Genomic DNA, 25,685 nt, shown 5'->3' on the forward strand with positions numbered 1-25,685 from the left:
AGATTAGTTTAAATTAGCACACTTTTACTTTTACTTATATTTGTATTTTATATTTTTTTGCGTACAGTAGCCTACTGTTAGTCTTTGCCTTCAATAACGTTTTGTATGTGCTTCTTATTTTTCATAAATCACATTCGGGGAGTTGCAAATGCACTTTGGTATTTACACTTTGTTGCCAATAACGCTATTATAAAACCAATCTCTTAAATTTGAATTATGAAGCACTGCTTTTCCTACCTTTTCTTTTAAAAACAGCACTTACCAGTATGATGACACCGCTCACAGCTGGATGTAGCGTTGTAAAGTTCTGACGTCATGTAGGTGAGTGGCGTCATACAGGAACCAGTGGAAGGGAGCTTGACAAATCAAGATGGCGTCCCACGCTGAAGCAGTAGATATATTTCAGTGTAAATAAAACTCATTCGCAGAATAGTTTAAATTTGAGTGCCACATCGACAATACGTCGCTTGGATTTTGAAAAAACAAGACGGAGCAGATACAGGTGAGAGTAGTCTTTGTTTATACGTCATCTCAGTTTTGTTTCAGGGGCGGTGGCAGCAGGGACAGCGGTCTGTCGTATCCAGCCACATAACATTACAACCAGGCCACTGGCGAAGCTAACGCTAAGCGTATTAAACGGTAGATTTTCCCCAAAAAACATTAGCCAGCGGCTAGTGGTGATTGTCAGTGAAATATTCAATTCGACCCTAATATTCCACCATTTCCAACTAATGTCACACCGTACGCTGACTTCTTAGCTAGCTAAACTGTCAGTGTATGTTCGCTGTTAGCGCGTTGAGCTAGGAATGAGCACGGATATTAGCTTGTTGCTAATTAAAACTAATCATAACTTAGCTAAATGACGTTATAGTATAAGCTATCGCATTCCAATTTGTCTGCAAGCAATATTGCGAGCAATATGTGACAGCTGGGAGCCTTGACATGTGTAATTTTAAATGTAAACTTTCCTGGAAATGTGATGAATTGCAGTTAACGTTACTGCGATTCTTTCGTAGCAGTTCAGCTCCCCCTAAACTAGCTAACATAACAAACTTGTCGAGTTGTTATGTGCAGTTGTGGTTGTCACTTATGTCTGAAACATGTACGGTATATCAACTTGAATCAACTGTACTCTGTACTAACCGTGAGTACTATCTAAATTGTTAAAATAGCTACGCAGAACAACAACTTGTGGTGGAGGGGTGTTATTCAATTACATTTTATTTATAGTATCAATTCATAACAAGAGTTATCTCAAGAAACTTTACAGATAGAGTAGGTCTAGACCACACTCTATAATTTACAAAGACCCAACAATTCCAATAATTATGCCTAACTAATGTAACTACTTAATAAAGGGTAACCACTAGATTAAAATCAGATTACATTTAAAATAAATCTGAAATACCTCCTGATCACGAGATACTCCTTGATCATGTGTGGGCCGTTTCCATGGGCACTCATGATTAGCCAGAGAGCGTAGTAGAGTAGAATGACTAAACTCAAAATTGGGGCTAATGGACGTTGTACAACTCCCAGGTTAGTGCAGTACAGGTAACCTGTCTGTCCGTTGCATTTCTACATAGATGTGTTTTAAATGAGACATTTCCATGTGTGCCACTCTCTTGGAGAGCCTTAGGTCTTTGTCCTTTTATTTAATTTTTTATTTTTTTAACCAATGCCGGTAATATTCAGCAGATTGCAGTGCAATACAATGACTGTAGACCCTTTCAAGGATTTAGGTTGGGGGGTCAAAGAACATTTATTCTCATTCTGCAACGTAATGAAATGCAATTATATTCCATTTATGCTACACAAGAAAAGAAAAAAAGACAAAACAGACATGACACCCATTATTGTTTTCTCTTTTGTGAATATTTAACTAATATATAGTCAATTTTACTGGTAATTAGTGGAATTGTTGGGGTTCTAGCTCACGCAGTAAGAGCATTCGCCCCATGTAGGCTGAGTCCGACCTGCGGCCCTTTGCTGCATGTCATCCCCCATCTCTCTCCCCCTTTCATGTCTATACACTGTCACTATATAATAAAGGGAAAGCCCCCAAAAATAATCTTAAAACAAATTAGTGGAACTGTTCATCTGTTAAGTATAAGTGAATATACAATCATGTTAATGTCTCAGTGAATTAAAGCATGTATTAATTTGGAGTGGCAGTAGCTCAGTTTGTAGGGAGTTGTGTTGGGAACTGGAGGGTTGCTGGTTCAAGTCCCCATACGGACTAAAGTATGGTGGTGGACTGGTATTTGTAGAAGTGCCAGTTCACCTCCTGGGCTCTGCCAAAGTGCTCTTGAGCAAGGCACTGAACCTTGACCGCTGCAGCCCCCTCACTCTGACATTCTAACAACAGAGTGAAAACATTGTAACATTATAATTAATTTTGAAAACGAGGGCAGTAAGGCTGCAAAATAAATTCACTATTTCATTATCAATTGCTAATGTGTACGTTACCTGTTTCCCACCTACATGACCAGTAGACACAGAGCCACCTGGCCATCCTGCCGCAGTCATCTGAGAAAATGATCTGTCTCTCTCTGGCTTGCTAGATGTTCACATTTCTTCACCAGCCATTCATTTTCTTTTTCTCAATGCTATGTTGTACTGTGTGGGTAATGTACAAGTCAACTAGACTAGTGTCTGTGACTAGTCTACTACTCACTAGTGTGAGTTTTGTGGAGATGACTGGCTCGTCTCATATGGCTGATTGGTTAGAGTTGGTGTGCTGATTTTCAGCAGTGTAGGTAGTACTAGCAAAGTGATCATTATGTCAGTGAGCCATATGATTCAGTGTTTATTTAAAATTCAGCTTATTTGAGCATTAGGAATTCTTGACAAAAAAAAGAAGCCCTTTTCAGTTGTGTAAGTGAATCAAATCTATCATTTTTCACACTGAACACACAAAGTTCAGTGGATGTGAACAGTGGCCTCTCTGTGTTGATAATATCAGCAATTGTTGAACGGCATGACCAAATAACGGGATTATGTCACTTGAGATGCAAAGCAGTGGAATGTTCAAAGCCAATAGGAAAGTGAAGAAAACATTTGCACTACCATGTGATGAAGTGTCATAGGTCATATGCTTTGATTAAAAGTGTTCTGTAGGACCATTCTCTGAGCTTAGTGAAAGACATTTTGTAAATATCAGGAACTACTGTGTCAGAGAAAATGTCATGCCTGAAGGCATTTGGAATAGAGCTGGGGAAATCCACTTTCGGCTGTTTTCACACTGTTGCTAGTGTTTTTTTTAATTTAAATACATTGACATATGCCATGTACATATTAACTCTCTTTGACATGTAACAGTTTCACTCCCACTACTCACTAACTTTACATCTGGTGTACTCATGTCTGTTTTCAGTCTCTAAATGGCTGCGAGGAAGTCTGGATCAGATGTATACAACAATGGTGAGGACATAATTATATTATTTATTTATTTTCCTGTTTGACTACACTGATGTCTTGAGTTGTGAGTGAAGTCTAGCTTCAAGGTCTGCTGGCGCCTGTAGTTCTAGTGTCTGTACTTCTATTATATGCTTGCTTTGTTTTGTTTTTTTACACAGGACCCATCAGCTACCTTGATGAAGTTCCCTTCAAAATCAATGACAAATTCCGCTGCCCAGCCAAAGTGGGGCTGCCTGTTGGTTTCTGTCTCCCAGACTGTGGCTCCTTGCTGATGGACTCACAGGTTAGTCAGGCACAAGAAATATGTTAATTTTCCACTGGTGTTGTTAGCTGTGTTATGCTTCACTTAAATACATCGCCGCAGCATCATCACACCAGGGCTCAAAGCCCCTTTCAGACAGAAATAAGCCATCCGGCGATTTTGCCCAGGGTTGGGCGGTGGTGGGAGTGTCACTGAAACGGCCCATTTGTGTGACGTCCTGTTGTGCTCATTAACCCCCAAATGTAGCACAAGTAGACTTTATATTTCTCCGTTTCTGTTTTCCATCAGATTGTTTATAGATCTCGACGTTTCCGACCGCACTTGAAGGCGGCTTAATTTCACGGAGAAAGAGAGAAAGAAAAGAGACAAGCGAGACAGATCAACGGTGCTTTGTTGTTGGGCAAACATTCAGCTGTTACACAAACTCCTGGGCTCTTCAGTGCTTGTGTTTAAAAACGTTCTTGTGGCAGCGATAGAGGCAGTGATGTTTCCGGTTTACTGTACGGGTCTCTCACGCCGCCTCAAAACCGACTGACAAGTCTGATCGCTGGTTACATGATTGGCCACCGCAGCGCGACCTGAGATTGTGTTTCTCTAATAGTTGAATCGGTCTCAACTTTTCACTGCAGGCCTCTAAGCCTAAACGCTTTTATTCAAACTATGTTGCACAAGTTTTTGATGAACTGTCATGTGGCTCTTATACTCATAATTATTCCTGTGTTTCTTCTGTCACTCTATGTGCGCTCTCTGCCCATCTTCTTCCTCACGCCATCTTGCTGCGGTCTCAACAGTATGACTTTTCTCTGGAGAAGCGTAGTGTGCGTTGGGGGGTTGAACTGGCTGAGGCCAGAGCAGCAGAATCCAGAGCAGAAGAAGCAGCAGCCAAGCAGGAGGCAGAGAACAGAGAGTGCTTGGCACAGACCCAGGACATTGATGGCGATGGAGGGAAGAAACGCCGGTGTGCTGCAGAGGACCAGGACCTTCTACCGCCAGCGTTGAACCCCGTCCTGGCGGGGCTGAGCCATAACGCCATCCTCACTCCACTGCCTGCCCCAAGACTTGGCCCCAGGAACATCCAGCCTAGCACTCCCCAGCTGCACAGCCTCAACCTAGCCGACTTTGAGCGGGAAGAGGACCCCTTTGACAAGCTGGAGCTCAAAACTTTGGACGATAGGGAGGAGCTCAGGAACATCCTCCAGAGCCAGCCCCAACCTCAACCTCCTCCCTCTGTATCCTTACCAGAGGTTTCCCAGATAGGGCCAGTGTCACGTGGAAACAGCCCGTCTCCTCCCAGCACCAACACCAGCCTCACAGCCAAACCTGGCTTTACCCATAAACCCAATGGGTTGGTTGCCTTGCTGGACATGGACAGAGTTGGACAACCTGGGAGAACGGGGTTTGACGCAGATGATCGACCCTGTAACATCCGCTCTCTCACTTTTCCCAAGCTCTGTGATTCTGGTGACCCAGTGCCAGTAAGGTACAGCCCAATCCCTGCACCCATCCCGGCTTCTCGACAGAACCTACCCAATGGCAGCCCACTGACCATTCCCAAGACCCAAGTTATTGTTGCCCCTGAGCCAACTAGCCACACCAAGAGTGGCGCACCAAAACCGGTGAGCATGAGATTACTTACTGCATACCCGACTAATAGTGTGCATTGTTTGTTTGGGATATAGTGATGAAAAATAAGGAAGCTCAGGAACTTAATTGACATTCATTCGTGTTTTTACTCCAGGCCAACCCAGGGTCAGGAACTGCTGGTCTGCCATGTGGCGGAGCCTTGCTCAGCATGACCCCCAGCGAGCGTCAGTGTGTGGAAACCCTTGTGGGCATGGGCTACTCTTATGAGGGTGTCCTACGGGCCATGCAGAGACAAGGGCAGAACGTGGAGCAGGTGTGATTCCCTCTCGCCCCAATGCGCAGCGATCTGGATTACTAGCATATTCACTGTTCGACATGCTTAGCAGTTCATTGTTTGTGTGCTTGTGTAATTGTTTTCAGTGAAGCATCAATGCAGTCTTAAATTAAAATTCACGTTTCATCACACTTTCTGTTGTCTCAATAGTTACGGCATGGATACGTTTCTGTGATCTGTACAGCTAATTCTGAACAATATGACCTGTCCATCCATTGTTATGTGATTATGGTAGCTATAGCAGTAGATGTGGTATAACATCTATATAACTGGTTCCGTGGAGTTGGTATATCAGATTTAATTAGTATCAGCTGGTTTTAAATGATGAACTAGCGTTGGGCATCACAAATTCCAGCCACATACAGCATAAAGAGAACAATAAATGAATCTTGTAGAACAGTAACATTAATTCAATTCAATCCACAATATAATGTCAAATCGGAAAGAAATCTTGGTCTTTTCTTTGTCTTCTATGTAATGCCTAACTTTCAAGCCTCATTAACAATTTGATGTTCAAAGCAGACCCATAACATGTACATATTGTCTGTCTAAGGTACTGGACTACCTGTTTGTCCATGGGCGTCTGTGTGAGCGGGGCTTCGATGCAAGTGCGGTGGAGGAATGTTTAGAGATGTACCAATGCTCAGAAGAAAAGGTTTGTACATTTTGCTATTAGCTAACTGTACCCCTTAGGAACATGCATTGTGTTTAGTCTTTGAAATATGAGCAATACCTCTACTTTATTTTGATCATTAGGCTAAAGTCTATAGATTACTTTAATAGATTTTATAATTTATATATAATAAGTATTTTTTTTTTAAATGTTTTCATCCTTCCCAAGGCCTTGCAGTTCCTTGAGCTAATGTCAAGATTTGGCGAAATGGGATTTCAGCGGGATGCCATCAAAGAAGTGCTGCTAGTCCACAACAATGATCAGGACAAGGCTCTAGAGGACCTGATGACTCGGGCTACAGCTAGCTGAGCCAAGCTAACCAGTCAACCAAAGCCCAGCCCAGGGCTTGCCTCCTGCTACTACCTGACACAGCCCCTTTCCTTCTGCCTACCCTATCACACCATGCCCTGTCCTTGCCTTGGCTGTGGAAGGGACAGCTGGGCGACAGTTGTATTTCTCTCTGTGCTAAAACATATTGTGTCTCAGCACATTTTTTTTTAAAGACTGTGCCTAGAGTGGAGGGGGTCACAGTGTAACAATGCTTAATGGTGGTGTTTTCTTTTCTAAGAAATCCTGGGGTTAGGTACCAGGATTTTGTACTGCAAGGGTATTCAAGAATGGGAAGAATGACTGAGCTGGAAAGGAGACACTGGAAGAATTGGGCTGTGGTGTTTTGGAAGCTGCAGGACCTAATGGAGAGCTGATGACAGGCTTTGAGTACATTACAGAAAGACCAATTTGAACTCTTGATACTCCCAAATGACTAAGCTGCCATCTTCCACTGCTCTGTGCAGACCTATTAAATGGTGGCGGGGCTTGAGGAGGCTCTCTTCAAACTGAAACAACTAACATTAAAAGAAAAAAAAAGAAAAAAAAAAAAAAAAAGAGGCTTAGTTGCCAGACAGACAACTGACTTCAAGAAGTGCCCTCTCTGCTCTGGTTCCCTGCACCTACAGTAGTTCTGTTCTATTTTATTCTTTCATTCATTCATGTCTGTTGTTCTGTTCATTTGGGCACTTTTTCCATGTCATTTTAAAGATTCAATTTATTTGATTTCTTTTTTAGGAACTGCATAATAGATCCTTAGTCACTATAACTCAGAAAATAAGAGATATTACTGCCTCAGTACGCTCGTTGACCTGCACTGGAATGGCTTGTTAGAGGAGTGGGGATAAATGGGGAAAGTTCCTCTGTAGAAAATAATAAGAAATCTCCCATAATCCACTGGCACTGATGTCATTAGATGCACACACATGTTTCATTATTGTCAACTTATTTAAAATAGTACACTGATACTTTCATTTAAAAAAAATTAAGAGTTTGATATAATGTTCGATATGTTAACTCACAAAAGTGACACTTTTAACTGTCATGGACTTCTGTTTGCAGACTGGAAATGAGTGAGTGGTTAAAAAATATATAAGTCAGGGTTGTTTTTGCAGCCACATTACAGTGCAATAGAGACGTTTCATATTGTGTGTCTGTTGACTGGCTCGTTGAGCCTCAAGTAATTGTCGGGGATAAGGAACGGTCTTCAAGCCTTGCTATAAATTTGGATGTAACTAGAAAAAGTTTCATTCATTTCAATGATCTCAATCATTTATTCTCTGTAATTGGATTCCCACAAAATCTAAACAAACATGACTTTGGTTTGTTGACTTGTCCAATGTCTTTTCTCATATGTAATATAAAAAAAAAGGTTTCATCTTGATTTTAGGTTTGATGCCATCTACAGTACACAGTCTTAAATGGAAAATCCACAAAAAGGTTCGGTCACCACATGTTGAAAGCATTTTCCCAAATGTTAAAGGTGCTGTAGGTAGGATGGTGAAGATCCAGGACTTAGCCAAAAAATGTGAACATCAACAACTTCTCAGTCCCTCCCCCTTTCTGCTAAAGCCCAAAACAGTCTCCTAAGCTCCTCCCCCCACAAGGGAATAGAATAGAATAGCCTTTATTGTCATTACACTGTGAAGGTACAACGAAATGTAGGGTGCTCTCACAGAGCCACCCTTGCACCACACATAAGAAGAAAAAAAAAAAATTGGGAACGACATGTGTCCAGACAAGAACAGGCTCAGCGAGCAATTTTGCTCTCAAAGATATCCAAGAGAATGAATGTGTGTGCATGAGCAGTGATTGACACGCAGTCAGACACCCCCCCCTGGCCCTGATTGGTGCATCTGAACAGGGAGCGGTGGATTTTTGCAAATCGCACTACAGGCTGTAGGTGGTGCAAGAGGAGCCAGATTTTTTTTTTAATGACCTGCTTCATGTAGTTCTACTGGAACATAGGGTCAGTTTCAGAAAATATGACAGAAAGTTAGTTTCATAAGTCTTACCTACTGCACCTTTAATTGGTGTAATTGTTTAAAAGAAGGCCAGGATCTTTTATTTTTATAGTATGTGTCTGACTTCCATACTACATATGTTTTTTTTAAAGCATGTCTGCTCAGTTACCAAAGGCAAAGATAGCAGAAGTTTCCATAATATTGAGCTGAACTGTAGTACTGATGAGGATTGTGAAAGGCATGGCAACAGATTAAGGGCTTAAATTTAGCAAAATGTGTTGTTGAACTGGCACTTTGCTTTGGGCAGGTCCAGTACTTTGTCCTATGTTTTAGAATTGCAAAAATACATTACTCTAACCACCAATCTATTTAAGAACAACCCCTGCTTGGCAAATCTATTTATAATGCGGTTTATTTCCGATACAAAACATAATTTTACTTGTTTAATAGGATATATTCACTACCAAGTGTCTGCAGAGTAGTATACAGTACCACTCAAACCAGAGGAATGAGCACATGTTTGCAGTAAATAAACCTCCTTTTGCCCAAAAACAACAAACGGTGTTTATTCAAGTGACACACATCATCATGGATCTGTCCTTCAATCCATTTTTGCTATTTTTTGGGTAGGACAGTGCCTGGTCCAGAGTTTTGTGTGATATGTGGTTGACATGACCAACAAACAAGTGTTTTCACCCAGTTCTATTTTTAATTGCCTTCCTTTTTGTTTGACTGATAAAGAAGAAAGGTTCACTTACTTTACAGACAAAAAAATCATTGTCTTAAATAAATCAAGTGTGGTTTCCTTAATCATACACAAAGCAAGTTTATTTCCATGTCCATTTATGTATGCCTCTCCTCTGACAGCCACTAAAGTTGGAATGAATGCAGCATAGAAATAAAAATACATTTTATTTCTATGAAATGCAGTATTGCAGGTTCTGGACCTCCTCCAACAATGCCTCCCATTTCTGTTTCGATCTCCTTGTTGTGTGGAGATGAAATGCAACTAGGTTCAGATCCACCTCTAAGTTACAGCATATTTCAATATGGGGTGCAAATCTTAATAGGTGGCTGAGTTGAATGTTCTTTCCCAAGCTCCTGAAATGTGATTTGCAAAATGTTCAATTTCCTTTTGAATTATTTGAAAAATCCTCTTGATTAAATGTGCACATCTTTTCAGTGGTGAGACAATTGATTGCTGTTCTTGATTTCTGGGCTTAATGTGATCTTGGCTATTTTCTCAAGAATGGTCCCAACAAATAAGTTGTGTTGAAACAAAGCTGGTGAGGAAGTACAACTTGTTTTCTCTCTTCTGCTGCAAATGCATTTTAATTCTTTCTGTTCAGTTTACAGCAACAATAGAGATGAATGTCCACCCAGGTATTGTCAGTGGCAACTGGAAACATCTAACTGTGTGGCCTAGTCAGCAGGAAAAAAAAAGACAAATATGCATCAGAATAGAATATTTGGTCTGCCTGAGCTCACCAGGGTTAATAAACAGAAGATTACAAAGTAATGTATAAAGTCTGTTAACAGATCGGCGTTTAGGTCTTATAGTGCCCGGTCATCTATGTGATTTCTGTGTCAACCATATCTTTGTGCTCATGCAAAAATTAGCCACCTTCAGGAAATCCAGGAAGCCATCTCTCCTGAGAATGTATAATATCTTAAAGGTCCCATGGCATGAAAATTTCACTTAATGAGGTTTTTTTAACATTAATATGCGTTCCCCCAGCCTCCCTATGGTCCCCCAGTGGCTAGAAATGGCGATAGATGTAAACCGAGTCCTGGGTATCCTGCTCTGCCTTTGAGAAAATGAAAGCTCAGATGGGCCGATCTGGAATCTTGCTCCTTATGAGGTCATAAGGCCACATCCCCACCCTCCACCTTGCCCCCTCCTCCCCCCCCCCCACACACACACACCTCAATAGCTAAAGACACAGAAATAGCACTTACTAAGGAAAGCTCATTGTGGGATTGGCTCTAGTGGCTGTAATTCTGCACCAAGGCTGAATTTTGGGAAAGAGACTTCAGATACAGTATTATGGGACCACTAAGGTCTATATAAAAGCATCCAAAGAGCACCATGTCATGGGACCTTTAAGATGTATGATTTCCTTTTAACCTGAGAGAGTCCAGGTAGCTACTAGAAGTCCTCAATGTTCACAGTAACAATTATAAACATACCAGAGGATCTGTCATAAATTTGATTATTTCATATAATAAAGCTACATTTTAAATATATATATATATATATATATTCAACTGAACCCACGGAAACAAAATAATATGTCCTTTAACCGGAGAGAAAATCTGATCAAGTGATCAGTGATCTCACGCTGTTGGCGTGAACGAGCACGCATGACGCTCGCGTTCTCGTACGACCTTGTTTTTGTTGATGTTTAATTTGTGTGCGGCTGCGCGCTGCTCAATGCTTTCGCCGTTGCTGACGCGAGTGGTCAGGAAAACGGAGTGTGTGTAGCTACTCTCTGGCAGCTAGCTAGTTAACGAAGGCCAGAGTGTAGTATTAGTTGGGAGCGTAGGGGACGAGGTAATGATAGTGAGTCAGCGGCAATAACCAGCTTGTTACCAACCTCTCCCGTATGTGATCGCCCTTGCTCGTCGTCGGACGCTGCCAGCGAGGGCCAAGGAACAAAATAGCATATCGCCATTATATGATCCAGTGTCCAGCGTCACTTTTACCCTCCATGTGGGTGAGGGAACTGTGTGTATCAGATTATGGCGAGAAAAACAGTTAGCAGGAAAAGGAAGGCAGGAGAGCCCAAAGACCAACAACAGGTAGGCGGAAACCGGTGCGCATCTATATTAGCTAGCTAGCTCGTTTAGGCTAGTCAGTTATGTTAGCATGCTAACTAACGTTAGCACTGGATTTAGCGGATATAGCTAAGCCAAGTCAGAGGCAGACTATTTATGACATTTTAACTAATACTACAATAGATTAGACTATTTGGACATATCATGCACCAAACGATCACAATGTTGTCTTGTTTAAACAATAATACAGTGTGTTTCTATTTGAACGTCAGTACCCATTAATGTTAGCATGGCGTTATCCAACGGCAGCTATTTTTACGTTAGCCAAAGAGCTAGCTACCTCATCTTATTATGGCTGTTATTTAATTGTAATCACGATGAAATTACCTTTTCGTAGGTAGATAACAGTGTCAGTCCCTTGTTCGGTTGGGGTCATCACTTGTCACCCTGTAGTCAGCACCCAGAATAGCGTTAATCATCACTGAAATCTGAATTTGGCTTATAGCTTTTAATTATAAGTCATAGCTTGGTAGTTGTAGCTATTTAGCTAACGTAAGCGGAAACGTTAGCTAGCTAACTGTTACGTATTTTAGCTAACTTACATACAGACCAACCGTAGATTGGCCTCTCCAAGATCATGGAATGGACCGCATCTTCCCAATAGAATCAGTCCTGAGCCCAGTTTTTGGCACCACAAATTATGCTTTGACTTTAACCAGAAATTTGTTGGCAGTACTACTAGCTAGCTTTGCAATAGATAATGTACGACCTGCCTTTACGGCATTGTATGTCAACAATGTCAAGGCATTGATAGGCCAGGGCATGTGGGGCCAACATAATTCCACAGTAGAATTAAACCACATCCATAACAGACCTTATTAGCTATAATTTTTATATTTTTTGCAGTCTATTGACCACTGACCTTAGACACAACTATCAAAGGCCACAAGATAAAACAAAACAATAGCACCTCAAATTCCTTTGAGATCCAGGGAATATTGTATTATTTTCCTCTGGCCCAGGATTGTAAACAACTTATAAAGGGTATGAATAATTACGCCAGAGTTAGACAATAATAAACTTTAACATTAGTAATTTTATTATGCCTCCGTGCCGGTGATAGTCGAATTTAAGATTTCACAGAAGGGTGTAATATGCTAAAATGATGAAGTGATGCCATTTTATACCCAATTTGACATCATAATCAGGGTTTTTCCTGACTCAGAATAAGGGTGCAATGTAATCCCGTAGGGCAAATGTGCACACTCAATTTCCGTCAACTAAAAGTGCTGTTTTGGCCACTGACAGGCTCAGATTGTTACTATAAGTGTCTGACAATATTATGGAAAGGATCCCTACAGAGATGGACCTTTTTGTTGAAGAGTAAGATTGTTTAACCAGAAACAGCCCCAAAATAATGTAAATTATTATTTAAATAATATAAACATTGACGTTCAGTCCGTTAAGAAGAGCAAGGTGAATACAGTCTGGAAAGCATTAAACAAAATAATGACTATCTGATCAACAGTTTGAATCACACATGCCACTGAAGCGAAACAGACTCTTGTTTCACTGGTTGCAAAATGAATGGAAACATACAGATAAATGTACATGGTACAACGTAGCTGGCCTGCCGTAACGTATAGACATAGCTTACACAAAGTAGCAAGCTAGTGCGCACAAAATTGTTTGTGTCCAGTTGATATTCAGTACAACAGCACTCCCTCGTTTGTGATATTGCTTTATTATCGATAGTCTCTGAAACATGTAAAACTTGATAAAAGCCATGCCTTTCCCCACACACAAAAATCTGAAAATTGAATCTCTTTCCTCAGCTGGGCTGGTGTCAAGCGCCACACAAGCGGAGCCGTGTTTCTTGTTCATCACGTCACGCCCAGCAGTGGTGGTGCAGTCGGCGCTCGGTGGTATGTGCTCTCCGGGGGCGGGAGTTCAGACCTCAACAGCAGCATGAGTTGCGGCTCCAGCGGAGCCTTCAGGGTTTTGCGGCTGGCAGGCTCCCCGGCATCCTCAAGGAGAGGGAGTTCTCCCTGGGGCGACTCAACAAGGTGTTTGCTTCACAGTGGCTCAACCACAGGCAGGTGGTATGCGGGACCAAGTGCAACACGGTGAGATGTCATTTTGTTACTCACCTGCATTCATCATTTAGGCATTCCCCATATATTTCCAACACTTGGTGGCAATCTGAGAGTACTATCATGTTTATTAATCTTTTGGTGTGATATGTGTTTCACTGGAGGACTTGATTGTGTTTTTATCCTCAGGTATTTTTAATGACGGCCTAGGTAATTACTAGGGGTGCACGATTCAGAAAATGTCACGATTCAATATTGATTTTTAGGCTCAAGATTCGATTCAAAATGGATTTTCAATTAAACGATTCTCGATTTAATAAATAAATTAAAAAAAAGCTTCAAAGTATGTTAATGTAGTTATTTTTCCCATGTGATTGCAGTAGACATACAATTTAAAGGGATATTTCACTGCTGGAAAGATGAATATGTATTTAAATTGGGTCATTTATGTAGTAGAAATTGGTTTATACTGAGAAAAGGCAGAAAATGTGTTTATGGCTCATGTGGATGAAAGACGACAACTCCCAGAATGCACTTGCTTTGCTTCCCTACGAGGCCACTCCCAAGCCATGCCTTCTGGTTACAGAGTGCAGTCAAGTCAAGTGGGTTTATTGTCATTTCAATAATTTATGACCGATCCTCTGCCCTCGTTCCACGCTTCCGCTTTCTCGCACACCGCTTTCGATGTCCCCTTCCCCAGCTAGCAGTCTGCTAGCAGGCAAAGCTTGCGTAATGTGTGGAGTATTCCGTCTGTAATAAAGTTTCCTGCATATTCTCCGATCTGTACCAATGTATCCCGGTGGTACACGTGTGCGGTAGTTTGAATGTACATAATTGCAAGGTTGCTGCTGAAAAAGTCTTTGCCAGACAAACATTTTACATTCTACTGCAGCAGCTGCTCCATCCGCCTCTTGTTCCTCCATAGTCCGCAACTGTTCCTCGCTGTATTGCGGCTCGTACAGGTAGCCACGAGCATCGGATTCGCGCACCAGATCTTCAAAATCCCATTCGGCCATATCATCTTCAAAACTACCTTCCGCCATCGTGGTTAGCCTACTAAAGTATGAATTAATTACTCCGCTTTAGCTTAGCTTCAACATGGCTGACACTATTTTGAAATTCTGGGAGTGATGTTCACCCCCTACGGGCGGGTTGAAAACATGCAGAACTAGCTGGCTGTACTATGGCTGTAGTCCATAGCCTCGGGCCAAAAATGCCTCCGATGACGCAGAGGCTTTTTTCAAGAAACACAATACAGAGCTCTATTGTGTCAGGGGGACATGATGGAGGGAAGCACGGTCATTCGAAAATACTACCGGGTTTCTACTGATGCAAAGCTTAATGCTAAATCGGTGAAGTGTCCCTTCAAAAGAAAAGAAACACAACACATTAAATGTGGTTTGATATCACTTTATATGTCTTCATATATAAATAAAAAACTTTTGCAACTAAAAACTGTGCCAAGCTCTGACCAGCTTTCAAATACATTTAATTCAAGTATAAAATAAAACTGTTAAATAAAAAGAGCTTTTCGTTCAGAGTTCGGGGGGAGTTTAGAGCATTGAAAGAGTGCGTTGGTTGACTGGCATGTTAGGTACTTTAGGTTGTTGTTCGTCCACGTCTTTAATGTTAATCTCTGGGTGATGGCGTACCATGTGAGCTCTCAATTTTGTTTTGTTTCCAAAATACGTAACTTTCGCTTTGCAAAGCCTGCATATAGCATGATTCCTATCAAGTTCCGTCTTCCCCTCGAGGTTATAAAAGCCGAAATGTGGATCGAGCCAGGTTGAATAATTCTTTCTGTGAGGTTTGCTGTTGGTTTGCGCCGACAAAACTACTTCTGCTGCACTCGTTCTTTTGATTACAAAAAGAGTGCCCAGGCGTCAGTGTGAATTCGACGCAGCGCCATCTATGGGAATGGCGAGCTAAACTCATTTCAGGACAATAGTATACACGGCATTTAAAAAATAAATAAATACAAAATACAAAAAAAGAGAAAATATGAATCGATTTTTGGAATTCTTTGAATCGGTAGAGTTTGAATCGCAATACGAATATGAATCGATTTTTTTGCACACCCCTAATAATTACTGCTGGGCAGTGTTATATGTGGTTTGTTTTTAAATCATCAAATAAGTAAATCACAAAAAAAAAAAAAAAACAGTCCTGTATTAGCTGTCAATCTTTCAAATTACTTTCTGTTTCAGTGATAAGTCACAAAAGTCAGCAGGGTTTCCCTTTGCAGTGTGTAGTGCCTCTTCTCATTTTTGACGTTAGCAGAGGCGCTCTTCATTTTCGGGAAAGGTGGTGTGCCTTCTCCACTATTTAACATTCTGAGAAACCCTAGTCAGTGAGTGAACCAAACGTAAGGCAATGTGGTTGGGGGATAAAGGCAAAACAACTATTATTATGATACCTTCACGATAGAAGCAATCATAATTTATTGTCCTTAAAAAGTAAAAATTCCATTATCAAATAGGTTTCCACAATTTTCACATGCAGAGTTGCTGTTTATTGTTTGGGTAATAAATGCATTGCAGACTAAAGTAATCATGTAATTTTTTTTAATTTTTTTTTTCATATTTTCAAAAAAATTTATTTTTTAATTATTCTATTTGATGAATATTGTCGGCCTAGGTGTTTCAATCCGATCACAAGACACTTACACATCTGAATAGTTCTGGCTCAGGTTTTTTTCCTTGTTTTAACTCCTGAATCTGATATTCTAACCAGATGTCTTTCCCTTTCTTTACCTGCAGCTTTTTGTAGCTGATGTCCTGACGGGGCAGATAACGCGCATTCCCATGCTGAAGGACAGGGAGTGTCATGGTGGAGGCTCTGGGGTTGCGGGTGCAGTGGTGGCGGGGCGGCATTACCACCCCATAGCAGGCTCTCGTGCCCGGCTGGACCAGCAGGGTTGTGGGATCCACGCTATTGAACTCAACCCCTCCAGAACACTGCTAGCCACCGGAGGAGACAACCCCAACAGCCTGGCCATCTACCAGCTGCCCACACTGGACCCTGTTTGTGTGGGAGATGTAAGTGGTTTGGATCTGTTTGGGTTTACTGACCTCTGATCGTGGCTTATGTTTGCTGGTCCACTCTCAGCTTGCTGCAATTCATACTGTTATTCTTGTAAACTATATTCAACTGTCTGCGTACCAGCCACAATGCTTGAGTCTTGTAAACATGGCTTATCCATGGATGGTTTGCTGTGTTAAAGGTGGCAGTTTTGGCTACTCCGTCAATATTGTTGAACTTGCTTATATTGTCTGTTTGTTAACATGTTGGTTACCACTCCAGGTGGTTTTAAGCCTAACCAGCAGAGGGGCTCTAGCGATATAAATAAAAATATCACCACAACTATTGGAATGATTGCCAAGAATTTTACGATCCCCAGAGTATGAATCCTAATAATTTTTGTGATTTTCTGACTCCACAGTACCACAGAATGTCAAATGTTCAATTTGTTCTACTTGTTCAACACTATTCACGACAAGATGTACATGTACAGAACATGAGTGATTATTTCCCTGATTGGTATACCTTCAACGAGAGAGGCGCAAAATACTGCAGTTTTATTATGATATACATATTTTGTTAATATTTCCCAGCTACTGTTTAGCAATAGTTCAACCCAAAGCACATACGGTTGTGTAAGACTAGTTTTTAGCTTTTACATAGTTGCCATTTGTTTTTCAGGAAGGTCACAATGATTGGATCTTCTCCATAGCATGGATCAGTGACAATATGGCGGTTTCTGGTGAGTTGTCTATATGAGCTAAGTTGTATGAATGAATACTGCTGTGTGAGCATTGGGCAGTGAGCATTTCATTACATCTGAGCTTTCTTTTTCTCAAAGGCAGAGCAGGATACCCAGGGCTTTGTTTACACCTATCGCCATTTCTAGCCACTGGGGCACCATAGGCAGGCTGGGGGAATGCATATTAATGTTTAAAACCTCAAAGTGAAATTTTCATGCCATGGGACCTTTTTTTAAATTGTTTTCTGCTCGTGGCTCTCTGCTGGACAGTAGCTAAGTTTCCATCCACTTGTCAATCGAATTATCTGAAGTTCGATAAAAAAAGTAATGTGAATAAAGCTGGTAAAAGTGTGTTTCCATCAAACGGCTTTAAAGCGAATAAAAACCTGTGCGTAATGACGTCACATGCTGTTTTGCGATTAAATTGGTATATCGAATTGATTTGAGACATTTTAAGGTGTTTTCATTCATTTTTGCACTGAATCGCACAACATTCAAGTGAACTTTTGCGAACAAACTTTTGCCAGACAAAAGTAGTTGTTGTTGTTGTTGTTGTTGTTAATATTAGAAGCCAAGCTAAGCTATGATGGGCCTTTGGCTGAGGATCTGATCCAGCTCATCAAAAAGATGGAACTTGCCTTTTATTTTCCCCTCCGGCACCGCTGCAAGACAACTCTCTTTTTTTGAGACATGTATCGCTGTTTGAGCGCTTTCCATTTACTCCGCAGGACGTCCCACGGCTTGTCGTAAGGGACATTCTAAAACGCTTAACGTGAAAAAGCTTAACGTGGTTTAATGTATCTAAACAACGATCAGTCATCACCAGATGTATCATGGTCATATCTTGTCATGAACACTTAAGCCTGTCAAAAAAACTAAATCGAAATCCAACGATTATAGAAGTTATCTCACGTTAATGTTTTCTTCATCATTGTGTCAGATAACATCCATAATATTTGGACATTGGGTTAGATTTGACCGTTTAAAGTGGTTATGATCAGCAATATAGGAGAGGATTTTTTTTGGTGATCATTGATCGTTAGGGTTAGGGCTTTGACTTTTGCCCAAAAATCATATTCGAAGTTCGTTTGTATATTAATATTCAAATATATTCGAATATTTATTAATATTTTGACCATTAAATGCCTTCAGTTTAAAACAAATTAAAAGTCAGACCCTGGATTAAACACAAACGGTATGCTTTCGACAGGAAGTTCGGAGCTTTCACCGTGGCCTACGTAAGTGGTCTGATGTTTACACTCGTGTGCTGGTGTGTGCGTCGAGCCAGTGTGTGTGGGCGGTGTTGCCAACTTAGCGACTTTTTTTCACAAAAGCGACTAGCGACAAATCTGGTGACTTTCTGTAGAAAAGACAGCGACTTTCTGTAAAATAAAAGAGTTGCCAGTATTGTCCAGCGAGCACGCCATGTATTTCTCTCCTGTGGCCGCCGAAACAGTCCCCTCTCTCTTCTGTTGTGTGACTGAGGAGCAGCCCCGCCCTCCCGTCTGTGCTCTCTCCTCATGTGCAGCAGCACTGAGCAGGCAGGTAGAAAGGGGAGAAGGGACAGGGTGCGGCGCCCGGTGTAGGTAGGTAGAGACAGCGGCACGCGACGGGAGAAAGACGCCGCTGAGCTGGCCTGGCCCTGGGCAAGCCAGCTTTCTTTGAGAATTAGGGGGGAATGCACCGCGACGTATAGTTACATTTTGAAATGCGTGAAAAAGCCTCGGAATCTGAACTGAAAACGTTTACAAGCAAACGCATAAAAATAATGCCCATAACAGGTTCGAATATTAAAGGCTGGCTAATATTCGTTTGAATATCATTATTTTTTTTAATATTCGAATGATATTCGAATAACGAAGTTCGGAGTCAAAGCCCTAGTTTAGGTACATTAAACCACGTTAAGCTTTTTCACATTAGGACTTATAAAGCAAATGAGAACCGTAGAGAGTCAACCCCCAGCCGCTCTGCTGCCCTGCTGTGAAGCAGAAACGCTTTATGTCAGATAACGTCCATAATAATTGGACATTGGGTTAGATTATTTGACAGTTTTCAGTGGTTATGAGGGGTAATATGAGAGAGAAATTTGGTGATGATTGATCATTGTTTAGGTACATTCAACGTTAAGCTTTTCCATAGGCTCTAATGAAGCAGAACGCTTAATGTTAGATAATGTCCATAATAATTGGACTTTGGGTTTGAGTTTTTGACAGTTTTCAGTGGTTATGAGGAGCAATATGAGAGAGAAATTTGGTAATCATTGATCATTGTTTAGGTATATTAAACCACGTTAAGCTTTTTCCTCGCCATAGGACCAATTGATAAAGAAAACATTAACGTGAGATAACTTCTATAATCGTTGGATTTTGATTTCGTTTTTTTGACACGCTTAAGTGTTCATGACAAGATATGACCATGATACATCTGGTGATGATTGATCGTTGTTTAGATACATTAAACCACGTTAAGCGTTTTAGAATGTCCCTGTCGTAACCTTTGTTGGTCATTTCCTTCGCGAGCTCCTGATAAATTATGGCGTTTCTTAGATTTTTGCTATCTAAAATAGCCTTATTTTTCTGGTAAATTAAATTTAAAAAAGTATCTCGTCTAATGTTTGTCTGCTTACATCTGTTTTTGTTGATACCTGTCATGTGTGCAAACAGGGCGGAAATGAACTGAAACTTCTTCTTCGTTTTATTGCGGGTTGCAACCATAAAATGACCTAAAACTTAATCGCAATTCATTATTTATTCGGCAAATAACGTTTCCATCAGCGTTTATCGCATAAGCCGTATATCGATCAAGAGAAAATCCGATGAGACCGAACGCATTTTCTTTGAGTCGATATTCATGAAATTCAATCGAATTTTACTGTTTCCATAAGGCATTTTTCATTCGATATCACTTAATTCAGATAAAAAACGTGTGGATGGAAACATAGCTAGTGCTTACAACAGAGAGATACGTGACACATGCCACTATATCAATGATGACTGGCGGGCTAAATCGGCCGTCCTACACACAAAGTATGCAAGGCAAACGGTTGACAACCTCACAGGTGGATGCGGTGTAGACCGCTGTGGACTTTTGTCGGTCGCGCGAGCTGTTCCAGGAAAGTGGCTGCACGTGTCCACGATAATGAACGGAACGTTGTGGCTGCACAACCGGTACAAGTCCACAGCTGTCCACGGAACACGGAAAGTATGTTCGAGCCGAGATTGTCAGTTAACAATCGGTTAACGAGGGTCGGCTATGTGTCGGAAAAAAAGCCTCTAAATTAGCATCCCTGCTAGGCAGTAACCCAGATATGTCTTGTGTTGAAATTCCTAGGGTCCAGAGATGGCTCCATGGGCCTGTGGGAGGTGACCGAGGACGTAATGAGCCAGGCTGAACGCAGTCAGAATGAGGAGGCAGTACCTTCATACGCCCACATCTCCCACCGTGCCCTCAAGGACATCCCAAAGGAGTACACCAACCCATACAACTGTAAAGTCCGTGCACTGGCCTTCAACAACAATCATAAAGTAAGGTTTATCCTGATGTAAATTTTGGGAAACCACATGATTGTGCTGTCAGTGAAATCATTCTTACAATGTCAGTCAGTGCCAGTTTTTAGGAAAACACAGGATCTCAGAAAGAGATGTTTTAGCCCAGGAACTTGCATATATACCATTATAAAATGACATAAAGCTCAATGTGCATTAATGATTAATTGACTGTTGTCAGATTGGGGTAGCCCATTTTATTGCTCGGTCATATAGGGGATTTGCTGTTGTAGGTTACCACCCTAATTGTTTATTCAATAATGGGTTGAGCTTTGTTTTAAGTTGTAATATTAAGTTGCCTACCTCGACAGTCTTCTTCCATTCATCGCTTGTGCAGTGAACTGTTGTTACACACACCAAATTAAGCAAATGTAGTCATCACTTGAAACACCTCACTGAGCTAGCAACAAATGGAAGCTGTGTGTTTACCCATATTTTGTGCCATGAAGAAAGGAGTGTTTGAAATATACTGAGCATACAGATGGACAGCAGAGGTGTGAGTTATGCTACAGGAGTGGATGTTTTGGAGCACTTCTTTATGAGAAGAGAAATCCATTGTATCCAGCATTCAAGCTGACCACAGTGGTCAATCCTACAGGGGAAACATATTTGATACTTAAAACATTGAGGTTGAGGATAATTTGCTAAATGCTTGCAAAGAGCTGGTTAGCAGTACCTGTTGTTGCTGGGTTCGGCCTCCACACACTTGAGCTTCTGTTATTTACGTCGGTCTTCCCATTTGTTTTACCCTTTCAAGGAGCTGGGTGCTGTCTCTTTGGATGGCTATTTCCACCTTTGGAAAGCTGAGCACAACTTGTGCAAGGTAAATGACAATACGTAGTTTGACTAATTAGCATGTGATGCATTTTCTCTGCATTCTTTATACAAGGGGGATACATTCAACTTTCTATTAACATTTCTTTTTAAAATGCCAGTTTGGTTTAATATGAGATCAGTTGCCCACCAAAATAGTAAATATTCCTTTAATCTTATAATTTCTTCAAGTTTTTTATTTAATGGAGCTTCACAGTGGAGTTGTGCTGGATAGCTGTGGAACTCGATAGTTGTGCATACTTATGTGTTCAAACTATACAAAGAAGAAAGGACTGTTCTTGACATCATCCTCACTTGGTTCCCATTTAACATTCTATGGCGTTTCCCTCTAGATACTCTCCACCAAGCTGCCTCACTGCAAAGAGAATGTGTGTTTGGCATATGGACAGGACTGGTCCGTGTACGCGGTGGGTTCTCAGGCCCATGTTTCCTTTCTGGATCCACGGCAGCCTACACACAGCATCAAGTCTGTCAATTCCAGAGAGAGGGGAAGCGGTAAGTGATCTGTAAACTTCTAATTTAAGCTAGTGGCACAAGCGGAGAGCTTGTGAAGATTTTTCAATATTAAATACTGCTGTTTACTTTTGAGTAGCTTTGCATTCAAGACATCTTTTTGTGTGCAGGGATCCGTTCAGTGAGTTTCTACGAGCACATTGTTACAGTGGGCACCGGCCAAGGTTCCCTTCTCTTCTACGACATCCGGGCCCAGAGATTCTTGGAGAACCCTTTGAATCCAGCCGGAGGGTACCGAAAGTGCCCAGGAGATGGCATACTCAAACTCTCTACAGGGAAAGGCTGGCTGGTAAACAATTGTTTGCCTATTTGTTACATTACATGTCATTTATCTGACGCATTTACCCAAAGCGACTTCAAATTAAGTGCTTTCAACCTTTAGGGTGCAAACTCCAGACAACATGAATGCAAGTACATTAGCTTTAAATAAGCAAAACTACAAAGATCCATATGAAAGTGCAGCTTTAAGAATATATATATACGGTATGTGTGTGTGTGTGTATATATGTATGTGTATGTATGTTATTTATTTATTTATTATCCGCGGTGGAGTCAGTAGAGATGTGTTTTTAGCCTTTGTCGGAAGATGCGTAGGCTTTCGGCCATCCTGATGTCAATAGGGAGCTCATTCCACCATTTAGGAGCCAGGACAGCAAACGGTTGGGATTTTGTTGAGTGATTGGTTGTCCCTCGCTGTGAGGGGGCAGCAAGCAGGTTGGCTGATGCAGAGCGGAGTGGACGGGTTGTGGTATAGGGTTTGACCATGTCCTGGATGTAAGCTGGGGCTGATCCATTCGTGGCCCTGTGTGCAAGTACTAGTTTCTTGAAGCGGATGCGGGCAGCAACTGGTAACCAGTGAAGACAGCGGAGGAGCGGTGTAGTCAACTTGGGGAGGTTGAAGACAAGTCGAGCTGCTGCGTTCTGAATGAGCTGCAGGGGCCGGATGGCACATGCAGGCAGGCCAGCCAGGAGGGAGTTGCAGTAGTCAAGACGTGAGATGACTAGAGCCTGAACCAGAACCTGAGCCGCCTTCTGAGTTAGAAGGGGACGTATCCTTTTTGATGTCATGCAGCATGTATCTACACGATCGGGTAGTTGCAGCAATGTTGGCAGTGAAGGAGAGTTGGTCGTCAAGTGTCACACCCAGGTTTCTAACAGTCTGGGTGTGGACTACCACAGAGATGTCAATTGTTATAGTCAGGTCCAGGGTAGGAGAGCCCTTCCCTGGAAGGAAAAGGACCTCAGTCTTGTCATGGATGAGTTTCAGATGGTGTGTGGACATCCAAGAAGAAATGTCAGTCAGACAGGCCGAGATATGTGCTGCTACTTGCGTTTCAGAATCCGGAAAGGAGAGAATTAGTTGGGTTTCATCTGTGTAGCTGTGATAAGAAAAGCTGTGCGAGTGAATGACTCACCTGAGAGAGTTGGTGTACAGAGAAAAGAGGAGGGGACCCAGGACTGATCCCTGAGGAACCCGTTTTGAGTGGGCAAGGTTCTGAGATAGATCCTCTCCAAGTTACCCGTTAGGTTCGGTCTGCCAGGTAAGATAGGAGCAAAGAGAGCGCAGAGCCTGAGACACCCAGATTCTTGATTGTCGAAATGAGGATCTGGTGGTTCACTGTGTCAAAGGCAGCAGAAGGGTCCAGAAGGATGACGAGAGCGGTTGCTCTAGCGATGTGAAGCTGCTCAGTGACAGCATGGAGGGCAGTTTCTGTTGAGTGGCCAGCCTTGAAGCCAGACTGGTGGGGATCAAGAATTTTGTTCTGGTGGAGATAAGTAGAGAGTTGATTATAAATGGCACGCTCAAGAGTTTTGGATAGAAATGGAAGAAGGGAGACGTGTCTCGAGTGTTGGTTTTTTAAATAGTGGGGTCACTCTTGCCTCTTTGAGGGTGACAGGGAAACAGTAGTTTGTCTTCAATAAACTACTCCTTTTTTGAAAGCTGAAGTGCTAAACTGGAGTTGGCCGGACACAAATGTTAATAGCATTGTCGTCATTATTGCATTTTCAGTACTTTTCCTTTCTTCTCTTCTCACCCATAACCTCCCTATCCTGCTCTCCTAACTCTCAGAATCACGATGAGACGTGGAGAAGTTACTTCTCAGACATTCATTCCTTCCCCAACGCGGTGTACACCCACTGCTACGACGACTCTGGCACCAAGCTGTTTGTAGCGGGTGGACCACTCTGTTCTGGCCTGCACGGCAACTACGCAGGACTGTGGAGCTAGCCTCTTCGTCTTCTCCCTCCCTCTATCACTACATCCTCGTCCAGATTTATTCCTAACCAGTCCCTCCATCCCTCTTCTTCTACAAGTCACTCTGTTTTGCTCACACATGGACTCAGGAGCATGATTTTGCCCCCCCACAGTATCACAGCTTTGAATATTGTGTAGGTTTGTGTCCACTTTTACACTATACCTTTCTCCTCCAATTATTCTTTTGCTCCTTCCACCTCAGCTACTCAGTTTTTTTGGGGGTTTTTTTATATATGAAAATGTACAAACAATTAACTAGTAATTTTCAAGAGCTGCAAAGTCTGCCACTGAGGAACTCGGAAGACTTTTGAAAAAAAACATTAAGAATAAAGTAATACGTGTTCTCATCATTTAAAACATCCAAGGAATTAGGCTCTGGTCTTTTGCAGGCTTGTTTTTTGTATGTAAGAATAGTGTTTACCGCTGCTTCCTCTGTGTGTCTTTGTGAAATATCTGTGGAATTTTTCTCCCCAAAGTTCCTTTTCAGTCTCTCACTGAAATGGATGGCAATAAAAGAGAGGGAGAGAGGAAGAAGGACTGAAGAGACAATTCATTTTGAAGGACTGAACCGGAGTGCAGTTTGACGTTTGATAAAGAATATTAACTGGTTGGAACAGTGCGCCCTGTCCCACAAGAATCACAAAGAACTTCGCTCTTCTCCAGGCAGAAGTAAAAAATTAAGAAGCCAATCAAAATGGGACTTGTGTTCATATTTTTTCTCACTGAGATGATGTAAAGGAGGAATATTTAGATTGCTGAATGCAGTGTTCTGCTCTGAATTAATCCCAACAAATGCATATTTTATTTTTGACTGTGTGTGATTTGACAGGCAAACCTCTGCTGATATTCTAATTTGCTTTATTTGTATTTATTTTCACTTTTTCTCTGTCACATTTATTCGGGTTGGTCAGAGGTGTTTATATCGGCTTCTTTTAAAGGATGTATTGTTTTCCCATCGCTTATGTTCCTCTGACCAGAATGCTTTCAGCAGATTTGTCTATTATAGTGGTGTTAAAATTCTGATCTGTAAATGTTCTGGTGTTACTAGAGAATTTTAAGTCTTGGTAGCAAGTTGAATATCATCAAATATGATGATTGATAGATTGAGGAGCCTTTTAATGACTGGGTTAATCCCCCTCCTCAGTGGTTCACTTTAATCTTCTCAACCATCCAGCAAGAAGGATGCATGGAGAACTCAAGAGAATTTTTGGACTCTACCCTAAAGTTAGATGCTGCAGGCACATACATTTGTTGTGACAGTTGTAAAGCGTTGTTTTTTCCTCCTTTTTTTTTTTTTTTTTTTTTGTACCAAGGAGTGAGTGATTCTACTCTATTCCT

The 25,685-nt window shown here is 41.6% G+C and overlaps 2 protein-coding genes across 2 annotated transcripts; both read left to right on the forward strand.

Moving 5' to 3' along the window:
- Positions 1–326: 326 nt before the first annotated feature.
- Positions 327–7,937, forward strand: ubap1 (ubiquitin associated protein 1). The gene is made up of 7 exons (XM_039798045.1): positions 327–502; positions 3,377–3,423; positions 3,579–3,703; positions 4,474–5,298; positions 5,421–5,579; positions 6,154–6,255; positions 6,442–7,937. The coding sequence occupies exons 2-7, from the start codon at positions 3,384–3,386 to the stop codon at positions 6,580–6,582; spliced, it is 1,392 nt and encodes a 463-aa protein (XP_039653979.1). The 5' UTR covers positions 327–502; positions 3,377–3,383; the 3' UTR covers positions 6,583–7,937.
- Positions 7,938–10,976: 3,039 nt separating this feature from the next.
- On the forward strand, positions 10,977–25,199 carry dcaf12 (DDB1 and CUL4 associated factor 12). Its single transcript, XM_039798044.1, has 9 exons — positions 10,977–11,366; positions 13,178–13,468; positions 16,195–16,473; positions 17,138–17,198; positions 20,529–20,722; positions 21,501–21,566; positions 21,910–22,072; positions 22,201–22,379; positions 24,162–25,199. The coding sequence occupies exons 1-9, from the start codon at positions 11,307–11,309 to the stop codon at positions 24,318–24,320; spliced, it is 1,452 nt and encodes a 483-aa protein (XP_039653978.1). The 5' UTR covers positions 10,977–11,306; the 3' UTR covers positions 24,321–25,199.
- The last annotated feature ends 486 nt before the right edge of the window (positions 25,200–25,685 follow it).

The sequence above is a fragment of the Perca fluviatilis genome, chromosome 4, assembly GCF_010015445.1.
Source record: "Perca fluviatilis chromosome 4, GENO_Pfluv_1.0, whole genome shotgun sequence".
NCBI classification, from domain to species: domain Eukaryota; kingdom Metazoa; phylum Chordata; class Actinopteri; order Perciformes; family Percidae; genus Perca; species Perca fluviatilis.